General features: G+C 38.0%; 1 protein-coding gene across 2 annotated transcripts; it reads right to left on the bottom strand.

The window, feature by feature from the left end:
• polr2h.L (polymerase (RNA) II subunit H L homeolog) lies at positions 1 to 4,994 on the bottom strand. 2 transcript variants are annotated; one of them, XM_018261876.2, is made up of 6 exons: positions 4,788 to 4,875; positions 3,302 to 3,391; positions 2,336 to 2,419; positions 1,659 to 1,752; positions 1,479 to 1,562; positions 1 to 743 (listed from the first exon to the last, which is right to left on the bottom strand). In XM_018261876.2, the coding sequence occupies exons 2-6, from the start codon at positions 3,372 to 3,374 to the stop codon at positions 626 to 628; spliced, it is 453 nt and encodes a 150-aa protein (XP_018117365.1). In that variant the 5' UTR covers positions 3,375 to 3,391; positions 4,788 to 4,875; the 3' UTR covers positions 1 to 625.
• Between the last annotated feature and the right edge of the window lie 12,281 nt (positions 4,995 to 17,275).

Genomic DNA, 17,275 nt, shown 5'->3' on the forward strand with positions numbered 1-17,275 from the left:
TACAAATACATTTTTATTCCTTATATGCTACTTACTTGACAGTATTTACTAACCTTTTTATATATAAAGGGTTCATATAATCCATTTCCACACAAAAAAAACAAAAACATTTAATTTTGTGTTTTTAGATTTTTCCTGTACAGTTTTTATCATACATGACATTTTATGGGCATGATCAAAACAACCATTATCAGAGAACACAGATCTCCATAAGTTTGATCAAGAAGACTTTTGTTTCAGGACCCAACCCCATTAAAGATCCATTAGACTGCACCAAAATGTTTATTTAGAGACATTTCAGTGGCGTTAAGCATAGCCTGCAAGTACAAATGACTTTATTACATTCTGGGTCAACTTCTCATTCAAAGTCAAGTTTTAAAATAAATTCTGAATCTGATGAAAAATACTAGTCCGGTTTTTTTGTATGTTGCTTTAAGAAAATAATTTCTAACATATGTTTCTTCCTTTGGGATCACATTTATATTGCCACACACTGCATATTTATAATCTCAACAGAACTATTTATTACAAAATAATATTTTATTAAAATACAAAAAAAATACAACATATTGAAAAGGTCTATGTTACATTCCAATACTGCACCAGAAAATTATTCCCTTCAGCATTAGAAAGCCAGCTTCTTCATCAAGAGGTAAACACGGGAATCCACTTCAAACCCATGCAGATTGTTTGCATCTCCCTGAAGCCTCATCAAAAGTCCTCCATATGAAACATATGCAGACCTAGAGGAAACACATGAGCCTTAAGCATATCACAAAGCATAGAGAATGTTGGAAAAAAGAACTCATGTAAAGAGTGAAATATTAGTAACATTCAAGTTTACAGAAAAATATACCCTATTACTTTGGCTCACTTTCATATGATTATTCTGTAAAAGTCAACCCTAACTGGTGTTGTTTATTCTGCACAATTCAGATTTTGAGTCTATTCATAAATGAAAACTTAATGAATGCATCAACCGCTCCTTTTTAAAATGTGAATAAGAAACATTGCTGTGTTCTTTTTAAATACCCCCCCCCCCCCCCTACACTGTAAACTAACTGTGGAGTTCTAAGACTTCTATATCCACTGATCAAATTGGGCTCCAACAGAGTATTTGTCTTATCAGTTAAAGCTTATCGCCATGGTGGAACCTGGTAATAATTGAGGTTGAGGTTACTGAAAAGAATGCCACTATCACTTTGAAATGGTAGGAAATATTATTGGTTTAACCAACAACTAATTACTTTCCCAGACAAAAAATCAATCAAAAGCAGAGAACAATCCTTATTTTTATCTACATAACTAGACAGTACAGTGCCCTTTAACATGTAATAGCAACATCAATTAAAGAGAATGTTTTGGATTGTCTTTCTGGTGCAGGTGCAAATAACCTTCTTGTGTTTCCCTACAAAGTGGATACCCAGGTTTGAGAAATGAAGAAGCATACAAATTGGGTAGAGGATAAGGATGCTTACAGGCGGGTAGCAGCTTCTGTGGAAGTTTCATCACCTTCTATCCGATAGACTTTGCCATACATAATGTATTCAAATTGGTCAGCTCTAAGAGAACAAATAAAAGGCATGAGTCAGGGGGTTACAAAGCATGTAACTTGGAAACTAACTGGATAAGCTCCTTTATCTGCAATAATAGGACACCTTGAGGGACGGTCATCAGTAGGATTGTACTCTCCATCATCCAACGTACCATCCTCATACAGTGTACTGGCAACAACCAAGCGGAATTTATCACCTGTGGAAGAAGAGTAAGAAAAGGACATGCGAGGAGACTATTCAACGACTAAACACAGTTAGGGTTGAGGCAGACCAGCAGATTCGGGGACATCGCCTCTTCTGTGTGGCGACAATCTCCCCAAACTGCCTTCCGTCTGCTTGAATGAAGAATCGCCTACGCGAATACACTCGCGGAGCTTCGATTTACGAAGTCGCCCGAAGTTTCCCCATGAGGCAACTTCGGAAATCGACGCTATGCGAGTGCATTAGCTCAGGCGATTCTTCATTCAAGCAGACGGAAGGCAGTTCGGGGAGATTATCGCCATGCAGAAGAGGCGATTAGTCGCCAGGAGACTAAATCTCCCCGAATCTGCTCGTCTGCCCCAACTCTTAAGAGCAATTCATCTTTATTGATACAAAAAAACAAAACAACTGGTAATGTTGAATTCAAATGGATATTTGCATCATGTATAGCCTAGCAGTATCAGCCATGCCATCAGATTATTTTTCCAGAATGAAACCCATAATTTAGAATTTAGTGGACCTTTTCAACAATTACTGCTATAATCGCATTCACATACTGACAACAAATCCCAACTTACCCAAGTCGACAGGATAAACTTGTATATTGACATCAAGGATCAAATCCATTTTGAAAGACTCACTTTCACAATGAAGCCTTGAGACTAAAAGGAAAAGGGACAATATTAGCTATGTATCAGTGTTTGCAGATGACACAAAACTATGCAGCCAAATCAATTCCACCCAGGATGCAGCATCCTTGCAAAAGGATCTTGGCAAACTGGCAATCTGGGCAGCTACGTGGCAAATGAGATTCAACTGTATTAAAGGGGAATTGATTCACTGGCGGACTGGCATTCTTCCACTGTATAGAGCACTGGTAAGGCTCCATCTAGAATATGCCATACAGTGTTGGTCTCCATCACTCAAACAGGATATTATTGAATCAGAAAGGGTCCAGAGAAGGGCAACTAAGCTGGTAAAGGGTATGGAAAATCTTAGCTATGAGGAAAGACTGGCCAATTGGGGATGTTCACGCTGGAGAAGAGGTGCTTAAGGGGTGATATGATAACCATGTATAAATATATAAGGGGATCACATAATAATCTCTCTGCTTTATTTACCAGTAGGTCTTTCCAGCTGACACAAGGTCACCCATTCTGATTAGAAGAAAGGAGGTTCCATCTAAATATTCAGAAGGGGTTTTTTTTTACAGTGAGAGCTGTGAAGATGTGGAATTTTCTCCCTGAATCGTACAGGCTGATACATTAGATAGCTTTAAGAAGTGGTTGGATGGCTTTTTAGCAAGAGAGGGAATACAGGGTCCAATTGACATTTTTGGAGTCAGAAAGGAATTTTTCCCCCTCTGAGGCAAATTGGAGATGCTTCAAATGTTTTGGTTTTTTTTTGCCTTCATCTGGATCAACTAGTAGTTAGACAAGTTAAAATAGGTTGAACTCGATGGACGTGTGTCTATTTTTCAACCAAACTTACTATGTTACTGTGTTAAGAATGTACTGGACATTTTAGTTTGCAGGGTTGCTTACCTCGATCAAATTTTCTTCCTTCAGGATCAATATCCTTTACATCAAAGATGTCTTCAAACAAAATGCCAGCCATGGCAGAAAAATGCAGAGCTAAAAAGGAAGAATCATATAAATTCCAGTGCAGGGACATGTTAGATTTTAAATATTAAGGATCTGTCATGGAAATGAATGTGTAACTAGTATGAATTATGAAACAACTGAACTGTGGAAATGTGTCCAAAGATTCTGGACCAAGAGAAAAAAATAAACAGCAGAACATTAGATTATACTGTAGTGTAATTATACTGTTTTGTGATAGTGTGTTTTCTCCTTTATTTTGCAGTCATGGCCTTTAATGTGTAGTTATACATTTTTATTTGTTAGGTGCCACTTTAAATTGTAAATTCCCTCCAACTATACTGGATTTCCATACAGCATAGCTAGATATTTTTTCTGTTATTTATTGATCATTTACAGAAATGTAATGAACAATAAAGTCATTCGTACTGTCATTTGATTAGGCCAAGGATTTCTTGTTTTATTAAGGAAATACACCCAAGGCAAATAGTCGTTTTGAATAGAAACCCAGATGTTTTACAATGTAGCATTAACGTCAACTTGATGCATTAAACCGTAAGGGAAATTAAAGGAGAAGGAATAGCATTTTACACATTTGGGGGTGCAAAACGTTAGGCATCCCAAGTGACTACTTTTAATTACCGGACAGCCCGGGCCGGCGCTCCTATCAGCAGCAAACTGAATCGGCCCGGGGTTCTTCTAGCGACCACCATGGAGAGATCCTCTTCCTGCTTCTTTGGGTCTTATCGCAGTTGCGCATGCGCAGTAGAGTGGAAAGCCGCCTATTTCAGTCTAGTGCGCATGCCCCGGGGAATTTGAAAACCGATGAAGTAGGAAGAGGATCTCTCCCTGACGCATGCTAGAAAAACCTTGGGCTGGTGCGGTTTTCTACTGATCGGAGCAACGGCCCGGGGTGTCATATAAGTAAAAATAGTCACTTGGGGGTGCCTAAATTTTAGCACCACAATTGTAAAATGCTATTCCTGCTCCTTTAAGGAAAGTATTGTTCTAGTATATAGATATTCTATGTCTAAATAGGAACACACAGTGATCTGATGTAGGGTTAACAAGGAAGCTATTGTTCCTCCAGTTCATGGGATTATAATTGTGTTTGGAATTTTATAGTGTGCAGGGTTATGATCCAGTTTACTTCCATTAGGTGTTGCTGCTGTCACTATATGAACTGCTAACTGTTGTTGGAGTCTGCTAGAAATCTTGGGTGGAACACTTATAATAACATATGGCAATTATCCCCCAAACACGTCTTTTCTCCCTCCAGGCATGTCCAGCACGTGTGAAAGAGAGTCCCCTTTAGTTTCCACTGCACATAAGGGAGACCGAGCTGCTGTAGGTTTGGGACAATCGCTCTGGGGATATGTATCATCTGAATATGTTAAATGCTCTCGTAGCAATAGAGTAAGGAACATACAGGCTCCCCAGCTCCCGCACCCCCTTCTTAGATCTGCAGCTCAGAGACAGCACCGGACACGACTAATCTAAGTGAGTGAATACTACCCAACAGTCCCGCTTATCACTCCCGCTTTTTATAACTCAGTACGATGTCCCGTGTCTTTACTTACACACGCCAAGCTGTTAGCTACAAGTTCCTCGCCTCCCGTTTCACAGAAAATCCCGGCGCCGCAAGTCTCATCACGCGAGACCTCGGCGTCGCCACTACACGTGAGCGTAGTGACGCGTCACGTAGCTGCCATGTGGGAGTGATGGGAGAGACGGCGTAACTGAGTGTTCAGAAGCGGATAATAAATGATGATGGTGGTTAGACCGCTCGCAATCTCTCTTACTTTTGTTAGAGAACAAAAAAGAGTTTTCTTTCGTGCTGGTTGCCGGCAATGCTCCTAATATTTCTTAGGAAGCCATTTATATTTTTTTTGTTCAGAGCTTCTACCTGTACCAGGGATCTAACAAAAAGACCTTGAGTACTATAAAACAGAACTTGTCTTTTCTCCAAAGTTGACCAAAAAAGTAATTCCTGGTAAATCCCCATCTTTTAAGTCTTTTTTGTACTATTTCTAAATATTTCTGTGCGAACAAGGGCTCATTTAGAAGACAATTGCTATACTGGATGTAATAACAAAGATGCAATGATACTGAGCAGTTTTGTATTGTGCCCTAATGGTACATATAGAGGCCCATTTACTTAGTTTGAGTGAAGGAATAGAGGAAAAATAGTTCGAATTTCGAATGTTTTTTTTTGGCTACTTCGACCATCGAATGGGCCACTTCGACTTTGACCTTCGACCTCGAACCAAACAATTCGAACTAAAAATCGTTCGACTATTCGACCATTCAATAGTTGTAGTACTGTCTCTTTAAGAAAAAATTTCGACCCCCTAGTTCGACACCTAAAACCTACCGAGGCCAATGTTAGCCTATGGGGAAGTTCCACATAGGCTTCCTAACAATTTTCTGATCGAAGGATAATCCTTCGATCTTTCGAACAATTGTTCCTTCGATCGATCGATCGATCAAATTGCGCTAAATCCTTTATTTATTAATAAATAAATAAATAAAGGATTTATTAATAAATAAATCATTTGCTGCAGAGCATGTTAGAGACTTAAATGTACAAACAACATCGCTGCCTAGTCGTTCTGCCAGTATAGGCGATGGATCCGGTGCAACTTTCACATGTAATTAAATTACATATATAGTGAAAAAAATACCCCCTATTGTAAAATATAAGGATATTATAAGTCACGAGGAGTTCTATGAGCATTCGGCCGAGTGCTTTTATACAGGTCATGGAACTCCGAGGTGACTTCTAATATCCTCATATGTTTTTTAAGGGGTACTTTAATATAATACACCAATTTTAGTGAGTCGTGTGACAAAAATGACCACTACTCACCGTTTATAACTGATGACATCACTAGTCACCGTGTATATAAGGATATAATTTACAGGATATTCATGGATTTTGTTTATTATACACATATAATACACAAAAGCTATGAATATCCACGGCTTTTATATGGTCATGGAACTCCTCGGTGACTTATAATATCCTTATATTTTACAATAAGGGGTACTTTATTCACTATATACACATTCTCCTTTCTTGTTTCCCCCATGCTCACTGGCACCCTCATCACTTTGCTTCCCACAGTTGTGTCACTTTCATTTCAATCAGCCTGGGGTGTTTTGACTTAAAGGGTTGAGGATTCTTTTATCTTAAAGTTCAATTTAAACGATGGTTGCGAATCTGTCCAACCTGAGAAAAGACTTTGAGGCAGATTTACTAAAGGCTACCGCTAGCGATTGCCAGCCGCAGGGACATAGCTAATTTACTAACGCCGCAGAAGCAAATTTGCTATCAAAAGAGACTGGGGCTAGCAGTCATTTGCACTCTTAACGACAGCCGACTTTTTGCTTTGGAAAACGGACGCTACTCCGCAAATTCACCTAAATGTGGATTTTACTGAACGTTACCTCTTTCACCAGAGTTGCCTTCGCCACCTCAGACGAGGCAAAGTGCATTAAAATAGCTATCTTCCTCAATCTTCTGTCACTCACATTATATTCTGTGAGCGGAAAATGCATCAAAGTCCAAAAAACGCTGGCGTTTCCTGCAAAAGTCCTAAAAAATGTTTTCTCTGTAACTGGTTCCCCCATACATTTTCTAACATATGGAACATTAACTATGCAGTGGGCTCATGTGTAGGGCATTATAACAACTCTAATGTCTTTATTAAGATTCCCTGGACTTGTGTAATGAACAGTGGAAATGTAATGTATTTGCTGCAACATACAACATAAAGATGTCCACTCAACTTTAATTTTCCTGCAGTATGTAAAGTAACCTGAGTGCGAGACCTCAATCGAATTTGCGCTAGGAAGAAATGAACGCTAGCGCATCTTCGCTTTGAATTGCTCGCATTGCCTTAGTAACGCTAGAGAAAATTCGCCAGCGTTCGGCACGCAGGATGAAACTCGGCATTTTACTTAATTAGCGTATTCGTCTGGCGAAGTGTTGCTATGGGTGTGAAGCAGACGGTGGCGAATTTTCGCCGGTTAGTAAATCTGCCCCATGGGATGCTGTTAATGCAAAATTTTAAAAGATTTAATGCTATGCTGTAAACAAGGTGGATAATGTTGAATACTTGAATACTGACTAATGCCAGTATTACAAATTTACCAGCAATGTACTTGCCGAATTTTCTTGTTCTAGCCCACCAATTAAGCCCCATATTAAGCTAGATCTTACTTCTATTTTCCTGAGATATGGAATCCACTGCAAACCCCACCCTTTGCATTATTGGCTACAGTACACCAGCATTGTCCTGCCACTCAATGTCACCGGCCCGCTCAAGAAGTCACTGGCCTGTCCACCCAGACTACAATGGGCAGTAAATGTATTTGTAAAAGGTGTAATGGTTATCTTAAAACTTATCTTAAAACTTTCGGTATGTTTGTTGGAAATTTGCTGCCTGTCTGTAAGTAGGGTTATCACCTTTATAAAACATTCTTAAGCACATCCACCCGTCACTCTTCACTTTGGTTTAGCACCCTAACCATGCTCACCACTGCTGCTAATAACAACCCCTCTCCACTACTTTCGCTGTGGGGGGATTCAGTCCATGAGTAACTAGGGGTTACCAGGCAAAAGATGTGTGTCCTCTGTGCTCCCTTTCCTCCTAAGCATGTGCCTTTTCTGCCTACCTCTAGATCCGGGCCATAACAGAGCCTAATAACAGAGCCTATAAATAATCTGCTGCCCCAATGGAATTGACCATCCCCATTACATGCAAGCTATGGTCAGTACTCTGATGCTTCAGATGTATTGATTTATCCAAAAGTATGCTTTGAACATAAATTGGGCATTTTCGTTTTCATGCATTCATCTGCAAACAAAACACATTAAGAGGCCTATTTTTAAATGTGTGATGTAGAATAACGTATGAAGAAGGTTGAAAAGGTGCTGCAAACTACAACTTTTCAAATTTCTAAAGCTTCACTTAAAAAAAAAAGAGAAATAACATCATGTTGGCCTAGCCTGTGAATTCTGCATATAAGCGCTTATTTCAGTATAAAGCAGGAATTTATATTAGTATTACATGTAATGTTACAAAACAAATTCATGTAAAATTGTTCAGAGTGCTCTTCTAATCACTTAAAATGTAAGAGAAATATCAGATGAGTTTTCTTTAGTTTTTCCTAAGCAGAGCCAACATCAGTAGTTCCTTAATTAGGATGGTTGGCAGAACTGGCCAGCAGATGGCAGTGTTGCATCAATTTTATTTGATTAGCGACTTAAAATGTTGCTAATATCTTGATATCTAGATGAACAATTGTATAAATTGGTCTGGGGCCCCAATTTAATAATTGGCCAACTTTACTTAATAATCTGGAGAAAAGTTTTTTTGTCCCTAGTCTTGCTGGTTTTAGGATATATAATTTTCTGTTGCCTCTATTTTATATAATAATAATAAAGTTTATATCTAAGAAAATGTTAGATGTCCTTGTTTCTATTGAATGGATAGGTGCAGTTATTGGTTTCTTGTTGGAATCATCAGTTATGAATATTAATACTACTAGTAAAATGTTCATGAATCAATACGGTTTTCCTATTAGAATCAGGAAATAATTTTGATAGTTAACTTTTCTGATGCAAATTGGAGACAGCTTGATGAGATTTTTATTTTGCCTTTCTCAGGATCAGCTAGATTTAATTGGGTGAGGGCTACTCACCCTGGTGGTCTAGTGGGCTGGCGGGGACGCCCGCCGCGCTCTCGGCGGGGATGTCCGACACGCCGGTCTTCTCCTTCCAATGCGCCGGTTTCCTAGTGCGCACGCGGTGCGCCTCTGCTAGTTTTATAGGCGCAGTTGCACTGGCGTAATGACGCCAGCGTGCAATGGCGTGAAAATTCAAACACTATAAAAGGGATTTTTTGTTTTGCTCTTTGCCCGTTATAGGTTTCCTCATTGTGAGTTCCTGGTGCCTCTGTGCTGTTTAAAGCTTCTGTATTCTGTGTCCTGATTACCTGTTTTGACCCCTGCCTGCTACTGACAATCCTGGTAACTGACTCTTCTGTATCCAATTCCCTTCTGATTGATCTCCTGGTTTGACCCTTGCCTGTTTGATTCCGCTTGGACTCCACCAGTCCACTGCACTGTTTACACTGCAAATAACTCACTCTACCATGTAACATTTAATTTCTAACTCCCACAAGTGTATTTTTTTGTTGTAATTTTGGTGGGTGGGTGGGCAGCCATTCAGGTCATGTGCTTTTAGAAAGAGCCAGTGCTGCACTTTGGAACTGCTTTCTGACAGGCTATTGTTTTTCCTACTGAAGGAGTTGCAGTGAGACATGGATTTTTACTATTGAGTGCTTTGCTTATATGGACCAGGGAACTGTTATCTGGTTACCTGATCATGGACTGAATCACTTTAATATTAAAGGGATACTGTTGAGGGAAAACATGTTTTTTCAAGACGCATCAGTTAATAGTTAAAAGAGCAAACAGATTTTTTTCTATACTAAATTTGAAATTTGGCGTGGGGCTAGACATGATGTCCATTTGCCAGGTTCCCCCAATCATGTGACTTGTGCTCTGATAAACTTCAGTCACTCTTTACTGCTGCGCTGTAAATTGGAGTGATATCATCCCTCCCAGCAGCCCAACAGCAATCTATTAACATAACAATGGGCAGCTAACTAGATAACAGCTCCCTGACACATCTGCTGAAGGATGCAGCTGCCTGAACTGATAGTGCCTCTATGGGCTAATAGCACTGCTGCTGCTGTCCTTAATTTTAGTAAGTGGGTAAACAGGCAAAACTGCCTCTATTGCCCCCCAATAATTTAGAGTGACTTCAGGCAGTTCTGACTTTTATGAACAATAACTTCATAAATACATTGTACAATGAAGGAGGAGTAATGGCACCCAAAATACATTAAATACAACGAGAAGCAGTGGGAGCTTTAGCACCATATACAATAAATACAATGAGAGGCAGTGGAAACTTTAGGTCCAAATACATTAAATACTATGAGAGACAATGATTTATGACACCCCAGACCCCCCCCCTACACTTCCAAAAACAGGCTTCATGAAGGCTGGAGAAGATTTGAGCATTGTAGAGATCAAAATGAAGTCAGAAATTGTTTGCATTGCAAAAAGTGGGAGAAACAATAGCTGCCCCAAAAGCAGTTCTATTGTTCAGCACTGGCTCCTTTGTAAAGCTCAGAATCGGGCACAAAGCACTGAGATGCCTCCACACCAAAATTACAGAAAAAAAAGATTTGTTGGTTCTAGAATAACATTTTAAATGGTAGAGTGAATTATTTGCAATGTAAATCGTGCAATTTAGAAATAAAAAATAAACCATAAAAACCATGACAGAATCAATTTAAGGAATGAGTCAATGTCATAAGCTAATGTTACGAGGCAGTTGAATGAGGAAGCCCACCAACATCCCTCAGTTGAAGCTGTTCTGTAAGGATAACATTTGGGATATGAGATAACATTTCTCCAAGCCAATGTGCGGAACTGATCAACAATTACTGAAAATATTTGGTTGTGCTTATTGCTGCCCAAGGAATGCACACTAATTAATGAAAGCAAAGGTTCACATTCTTCTCCCCCACACACAATATGTTTCACTTTCCTAAATAAATAAATTAATGAGTATAATATTTTTTGATTCGTGTATTTAGTGGACCTGTCACCCAGACATAAAAAGCTGTATATTAAAAGTCCTTTTTAAATTAAACATGAAATCCAAATTCTTTTTTTTATAAAAGCATTCATAGCTGTTGTAAACTCGTTTAAAAATTTCAGCTGTCAATCAAATATTATTACCTTAGGCATAGAGGAGGGGCAGGCAATTACTTTCACTTTCCATTCAGCACTTCGTAGATGTCACTGCTCTCCCCCGCATTCCCCCCATTCCCTTAACCATTTAATTGTGTAACCAGTGCATGGGGATGGACATCAGGTTCCCCATTCTGGTGCATAAACAAGATTCTGAGATGATGCATAGCTTTCCTTAATAACAAAATGACCCCTGCCTACTTGCTATAATTATAAATTCCCAGATGGAAGGAAACAGATTCAAATATTTTTTACAGTGTTATTAAAGTTCATTTTGCTTGACTTAGCAAAATAGGATTTGTAATATTTTTTTTTTGGGTGACGGGTCCCCTTTAATTGGGTTCTCATTATTTAGTTTTATGATTTGCTTAACAACAGATCACCTTTTGGTTCATATTAATGCAGGAATATTAAATTATTAAGGATTTACAACATTTCAAGCACCACTGCATGTTGGGCTGCATAGTGGGCATGATATGAAAAGGTAAATTAAAGTGTTTGGAGATGCAGGCCTAGGAGCTTCTTGAAGCCTACTCAAAGTTGTAGAAGTTAAAAATCCAAGTTTATTAGATATTATTTAAAAGCATATGATACTACTAAAAGTGATGGATGAATAGAGCAGGGGAGTGCATGGCTCTACGCGTTTCGTGACTACACAGGTCACTCCATCATGAAACGCATAGAGCCATGCACTCCCCTGCTCTATTCATCCATCACCTTTTGTATTATCATATGCTTTTAAATCATATCTAATAAACTTGGATTTTTAACTTCTACAACTGTGCAAAATTACCCTACCACGGAACCAGCGACTTTGAGTGCGCCTCCAAATGTCTTGTTTGATACAGTCCACGTGAACAGAGTGGAATAGTCTGGCTGGACGGAGGGTAATGACTCTCATCTTAGCTCACTTGGAGCTTGGAAGCGTGTGTTTTTTGTTGTGCTTCTTGAAGCCTAGCATGCAGCTTTCACATTAGAGCACGACTGGACCTCTAGCAGCTATGCCTTTTGTTTTGCCACCAGAATTAAATTATTTCAGCTGTCTTAGATTTCACAACAAATGTGAAATATACAAAAACTAGTCGTTTAAAATCATCCATCTCAGTTATGTATACAACAAGGCAACAATTTTTCTAATGCACAAAACTGTGAGTGAACAGCCTATGAAAAATAACCAACCATATACTGTACAATAACAAGGATTTTTGCCACATTGTCTGGGACGTGTCCCTGCTAACTACTATGGCACTGATATATTGATATGACCTCTGTGCTTTACCTTTCTTTTTTTAAGATGTTCTTGTGTTTTTGCTTTTATTGTAAACATGTCTGGTTTTCATGAAGGATGTGTTGAATGGGACTTTCTTTGTTTGCATACATGTGTTTACAAGTAATTATGGAAAATTGAGGTTTATTTGGCCTGTTATATACCATGTATGTATAACATATTGAGTTATTTTTAGTTTCCATAGGCAGATTTTTTCTATGTCTTGTTTTGAATTTGTATGCTACACAGCCATAACGTGAAACTGCACTTAGCATATTTTAACAAACTGACTGTCCTGTTTGCACTTTTCAATGTTAACTGTACTGAATTATGCAATGAAAATGTGTGGCAAGAGTATAATGCCGAAGACTGAGACTGCTTTTAGGCTATTACAAAAATACACTTGGATAATATAAGATGGACTTTTTTCTTTTCACTACTACCTTCCCTACTACATTTTTATCCATGCAGTTGTAAAATCACCTTCCTCCTCCTCACAGAAAACAACAATGTACAAATCTCACTATTACCTAGTTTTCAGTTGTGTAAAAAATACTATTCATTAAAGGTACTTGCTGTAACATGCACTCCTTGCACTTCCTTCCTCCTGGTTTCTGTTCTGAATTTAGCGGAGTAGCGCCTATTAATTAAAGAGGAACCATCACCTCGGAACCAGGCAGTAGCTGTAGGGTTCCCACATTGGCCTGCATCAATCTTTGTAACGCAGTTGTGCCACACCACACCAAATGCCATCAATAAAACCAACCGAGCTTGTAAAATTATCAGCACAATTGCATCAAAGTGCAAGTGCAACTGCTTCAATTTTGATGCATCAGGAGATTCTACCACTCACTCCAAAATTATGGAAAACACATTGCACTATGGGTAACAAAAAATGGGGATTTTGTCCGAAATTGCACATTCAATACTGTGGAACAGTAAGTAAATGAACCTGATTGTGTTCAGCTTCAATACAAAGTGAGCCCAGGAATAGATAAACAAAGTGCAAGAGTTAAATGCTTATGGTATAATTAGCTATACAGGGTTTAAGTGGATTAAATAAACAGCTTCTCAGACAGTCAGCGTCACATGCATTCACATACAGAACAGGGCTCTACTGTTACATTTCTAATATTGTAATCTGTGTATTGGCATTACACATTGATTCTCAGCTGTTTGCTAAATTAAATGTTTTCCAGATGCTCAAAAAATTCTGAATGCCTTTCTTTCCCCCCTATTTAGTCTAAGGGGAAATTTAAAATCCAAGCTTCCAGAATATCTTTATGGGTTTAACTCCTAGATCCATGAGTCATTTTTCTCTTCTTTTTTTTTAAATTTCTTAGAATTTACATATTATTTGGATATTTAGACACAAAACACATGTAGAATAACAAAGACAACAGTTAGTCCACTTTGTGTTAAGACTGTAAAATGAGCCCCCCACTATTAGTATACCTGATAATACTGCTGACCATTTGTTTGCTTTTACAGTAAAGGGACATCAGTGAAAAATATTTAGGGAACTTTTGATCCGCACGTCAACTTTTTTACATGAAGGTGTTAATCCCAATTGCTTGGCGTAGGATTGCTTTAAGTGGATGTTCAACATTTTTTTAACAAATACTATAGATATGGCCATTTACACAATATGTTCAGTTTGGTTTACTTTTTTTAAGTATAGTTGTTAATATATCTACCTGGAAAGGTAGAACTGCATAGATCCTTATGTCTCTTCTATATACCCAAGCTAGGGGGATCGCCAACACCCTGGCTGTTAAAGGTCCTGCAATGTAACTACATAGGAGGCCCCTGACTGGCAGAGCAAAGAGCACTATGTTAGAAGGTAGATATATTTAGAACAAATTGTAACTATTGTTTAAATACCCAGATCTGTTTATTTAAAAAAAATCTGTTGTAAAGTTGAACATCCCCTTACATCAGGTTTGTGTGACTGAACCCGCAAAAGCAAAATACTGAATGTTTTCACCAGGCATGGTTTTATGGCAAAATACCACATTTCATCATCAGTTACAAAATTCTCTACAAAATGTAGCCTTTTTGCTGTGAAAATCACATCAGAAAAACTCAGATTTGGTTGTCAATAATCATCATCCAACCAGGGACTGCATGGACTGAACTTCTATGAAGCAGTATTATCACAGGGGCAGTATACTCCAACTTGCTGGGTCATATTCAAGGATTTTGGGATGGTGTACCTTGTGTCCTGAATGTTTGCGACCTGGAGTTCCCTGATAAGGAGTTTTCCCATATTATGCAGTACCGTAGCATTGAGGCTACTAACTTGGATTTATGCTAGCTTAGTTAACATCAAATACAAGGTACTGTTTTATTTATTATTGGTCATAAATAAAAATATTATTTTTCTTAAGTATGACAATGTAGGAAGACGGCAGCTGTATTTTAGAGATTTCTGGTTATTGTGTACCTGGATCCTATACATGTGTAAAATTTTCACTTATTGTACATGAATTTCCTGTATTCAGGGTATCTCTATCTAGTATATTAAAAAGGGAATTTTAACATTGGCAAACCTGGCTGACTGCAGATTGTATGCTTTCAATATGAAGTGTTTTGGGCTGGGACTGTTAAACATTGTTCGGCTGTTAAGTCATAACATTTAGGAACCAGGCAGAGTAAACAATTTCAAAAAAATCCATCTTCCAAAATATATTTTTCTTTTGCCTAGAATGCATGAGAAATCTATTTCTGCTGCGCAGAAAAAAAGGCTGGTTTGGTTTTGGAACATATTTTCTCTCTAAGATTCAAAACCTATCTCTAACAGTGGAATTATTTGGCCTATCACCTTTTTATGACAGTTGCAATAATTGTGTACCGTAAATTATTTTACACAATAATATGGCATTGTTTATTGTTTATTCGCCCTTCTCCCTGCACAATGCAAATGAATGGCCAATACAGATACACAATGCTATTCTGCACTTTGACCCTGAACATTTTATATAATATACAGTTGCTTAAAACTAGATCTCTGCACACAGTGAAAGGTGTTGAAGAGAAGTTAAGGTTAACCTAACTTAACCCCGTAGGGGTTGAAGACCAATGCAAGTCTAAAAAAAACGGTGAAAATTCATTCAAAATAGAATAATGTGCCCCTTAAATGGACACAACTACTTTTTTTGTTTGTGAACTGCATAAGAATTCTGATGTGTGGCTTTCTTCTACTGAAGAATTCCTCTGCTTGCAGATTCCGGCCTACAGATAGCAAGCAATCAGCAATTACTTGTAACCAACCTGTTGCAAGATAGATATGGTTGGTTGCTATGGGTAACAACACTTGTGCAATTTAGCACAATTTGATGATATTCTTTATTTTAGTGACTGTTGCAGAGGTGAAGAATCTGGGTATTCATCCAGGTCTTTACAAGGGCAGATGTTATAAAGATCTGATTTATGATGTGATTCCAGAACCTTCAAATTTGGGAACAACTGGGAGGAAACATCCAGGTTAATATTGAAAAGTACTTTGCTTTCAAAAAGAAATATTTTTCTATCTCCTCCTTCTCATCTTTTTCATTGCCTTCTGCCTTCACATCAGTAAACAGTGAAGCTACTTTAATTCAAGAGTAAATGTTTTGTTATATATATTTATATAAATAGCATATCTCTTTTATATTATTGTTATTTTCACTATATACTGTAAATATTGCCATATACATCTATAACAAAAACATGTTTTGCAGAATAGTTTTGGAACTCAGGGGTCTGTTTACTAAAGCGTGGTAAAAAATTTCGCACAAAATGTAGACAACTTTGTCGCAGAATATGTTTTCACCAGTTTACTAACCTGCGGTAAATATAAATTTGCAAATTTTCTTGCGCAAGAATATGACAAAATTTACGCAAGAATATTCGCAAAATTTTACCACCACTTATTTAAGTATTTTTTAGCCAGAAAATTCTCAAGGGGCAGGAAATATTCCATAATACTTTTTTTTTTTTACCCATCATTCTTTGCTGACAGGAGAGAGATCTGTAGCTATTGCTGGCAGGATGTTTTGTCTTCTGCTTCTGCTGTAACAGCAGCAGTTTCAGCTCAGAGGCGTATTATTGCCAGCGGCATTACAGTCAAGGATTCGTCAGCCTTTACGCTTTTTTTTGGTTTCATTGTGATTGGCTACATTAAACTGTGCATTTCTATGAAGCAAAAAGATTTGAGTGGCATGATTTCTTGTTCATATGATTCTATTGTCAGAATGGTTTATATGATGCATACATGTTTGATTGGTGTCACGCTGGTAATGTTGTTGGATGGTATAATCATCAGTCAATAAAGTTTATGAGTTTTGAGGATGCATTTCTGACCATAAATGTCACAGTGAAAATTGCCATAATAACGGCCATAAAACAAGAATATTTTATAGCATAAATATTCGCAAAAACGTAATTTAAAAGAATAAAAGAATGTTCTCAATATTTCATTACTGTTTCTCAGTGTAGCTTAACTGCTGGAGGGCCCTTGCCCATACTTTGAAATTGAGCCCTGAATCAGCATGACAGTACTGCAGTCAACTTCTAGACAGAATTGATTTGAGCTTGAGTGGCAAGACAATGTTACAGGTGGTAGGACAGGCTAGTGGCTTTTGTGTGAGAGCCTGGAGTTTTGGGGATTGAAGACAGTAGTATGTGGAAATAGTAATTATTCTTTGTAGATTTGCAAACAACTACAGTTCTTTCGAAGTCTGAAGAGTTTCTAAGAGCTCAGGTTTGTTATCAATGATAAATACAGTATGACAAAAAGAAGGAACAATAGCCTTGATTACCTACTTATAATT

The sequence above is a fragment of the Xenopus laevis genome, chromosome 5L (genome assembly GCF_017654675.1).
Source record: "Xenopus laevis strain J_2021 chromosome 5L, Xenopus_laevis_v10.1, whole genome shotgun sequence".
Lineage (NCBI taxonomy): Eukaryota > Metazoa > Chordata > Amphibia > Anura > Pipidae > Xenopus > Xenopus laevis.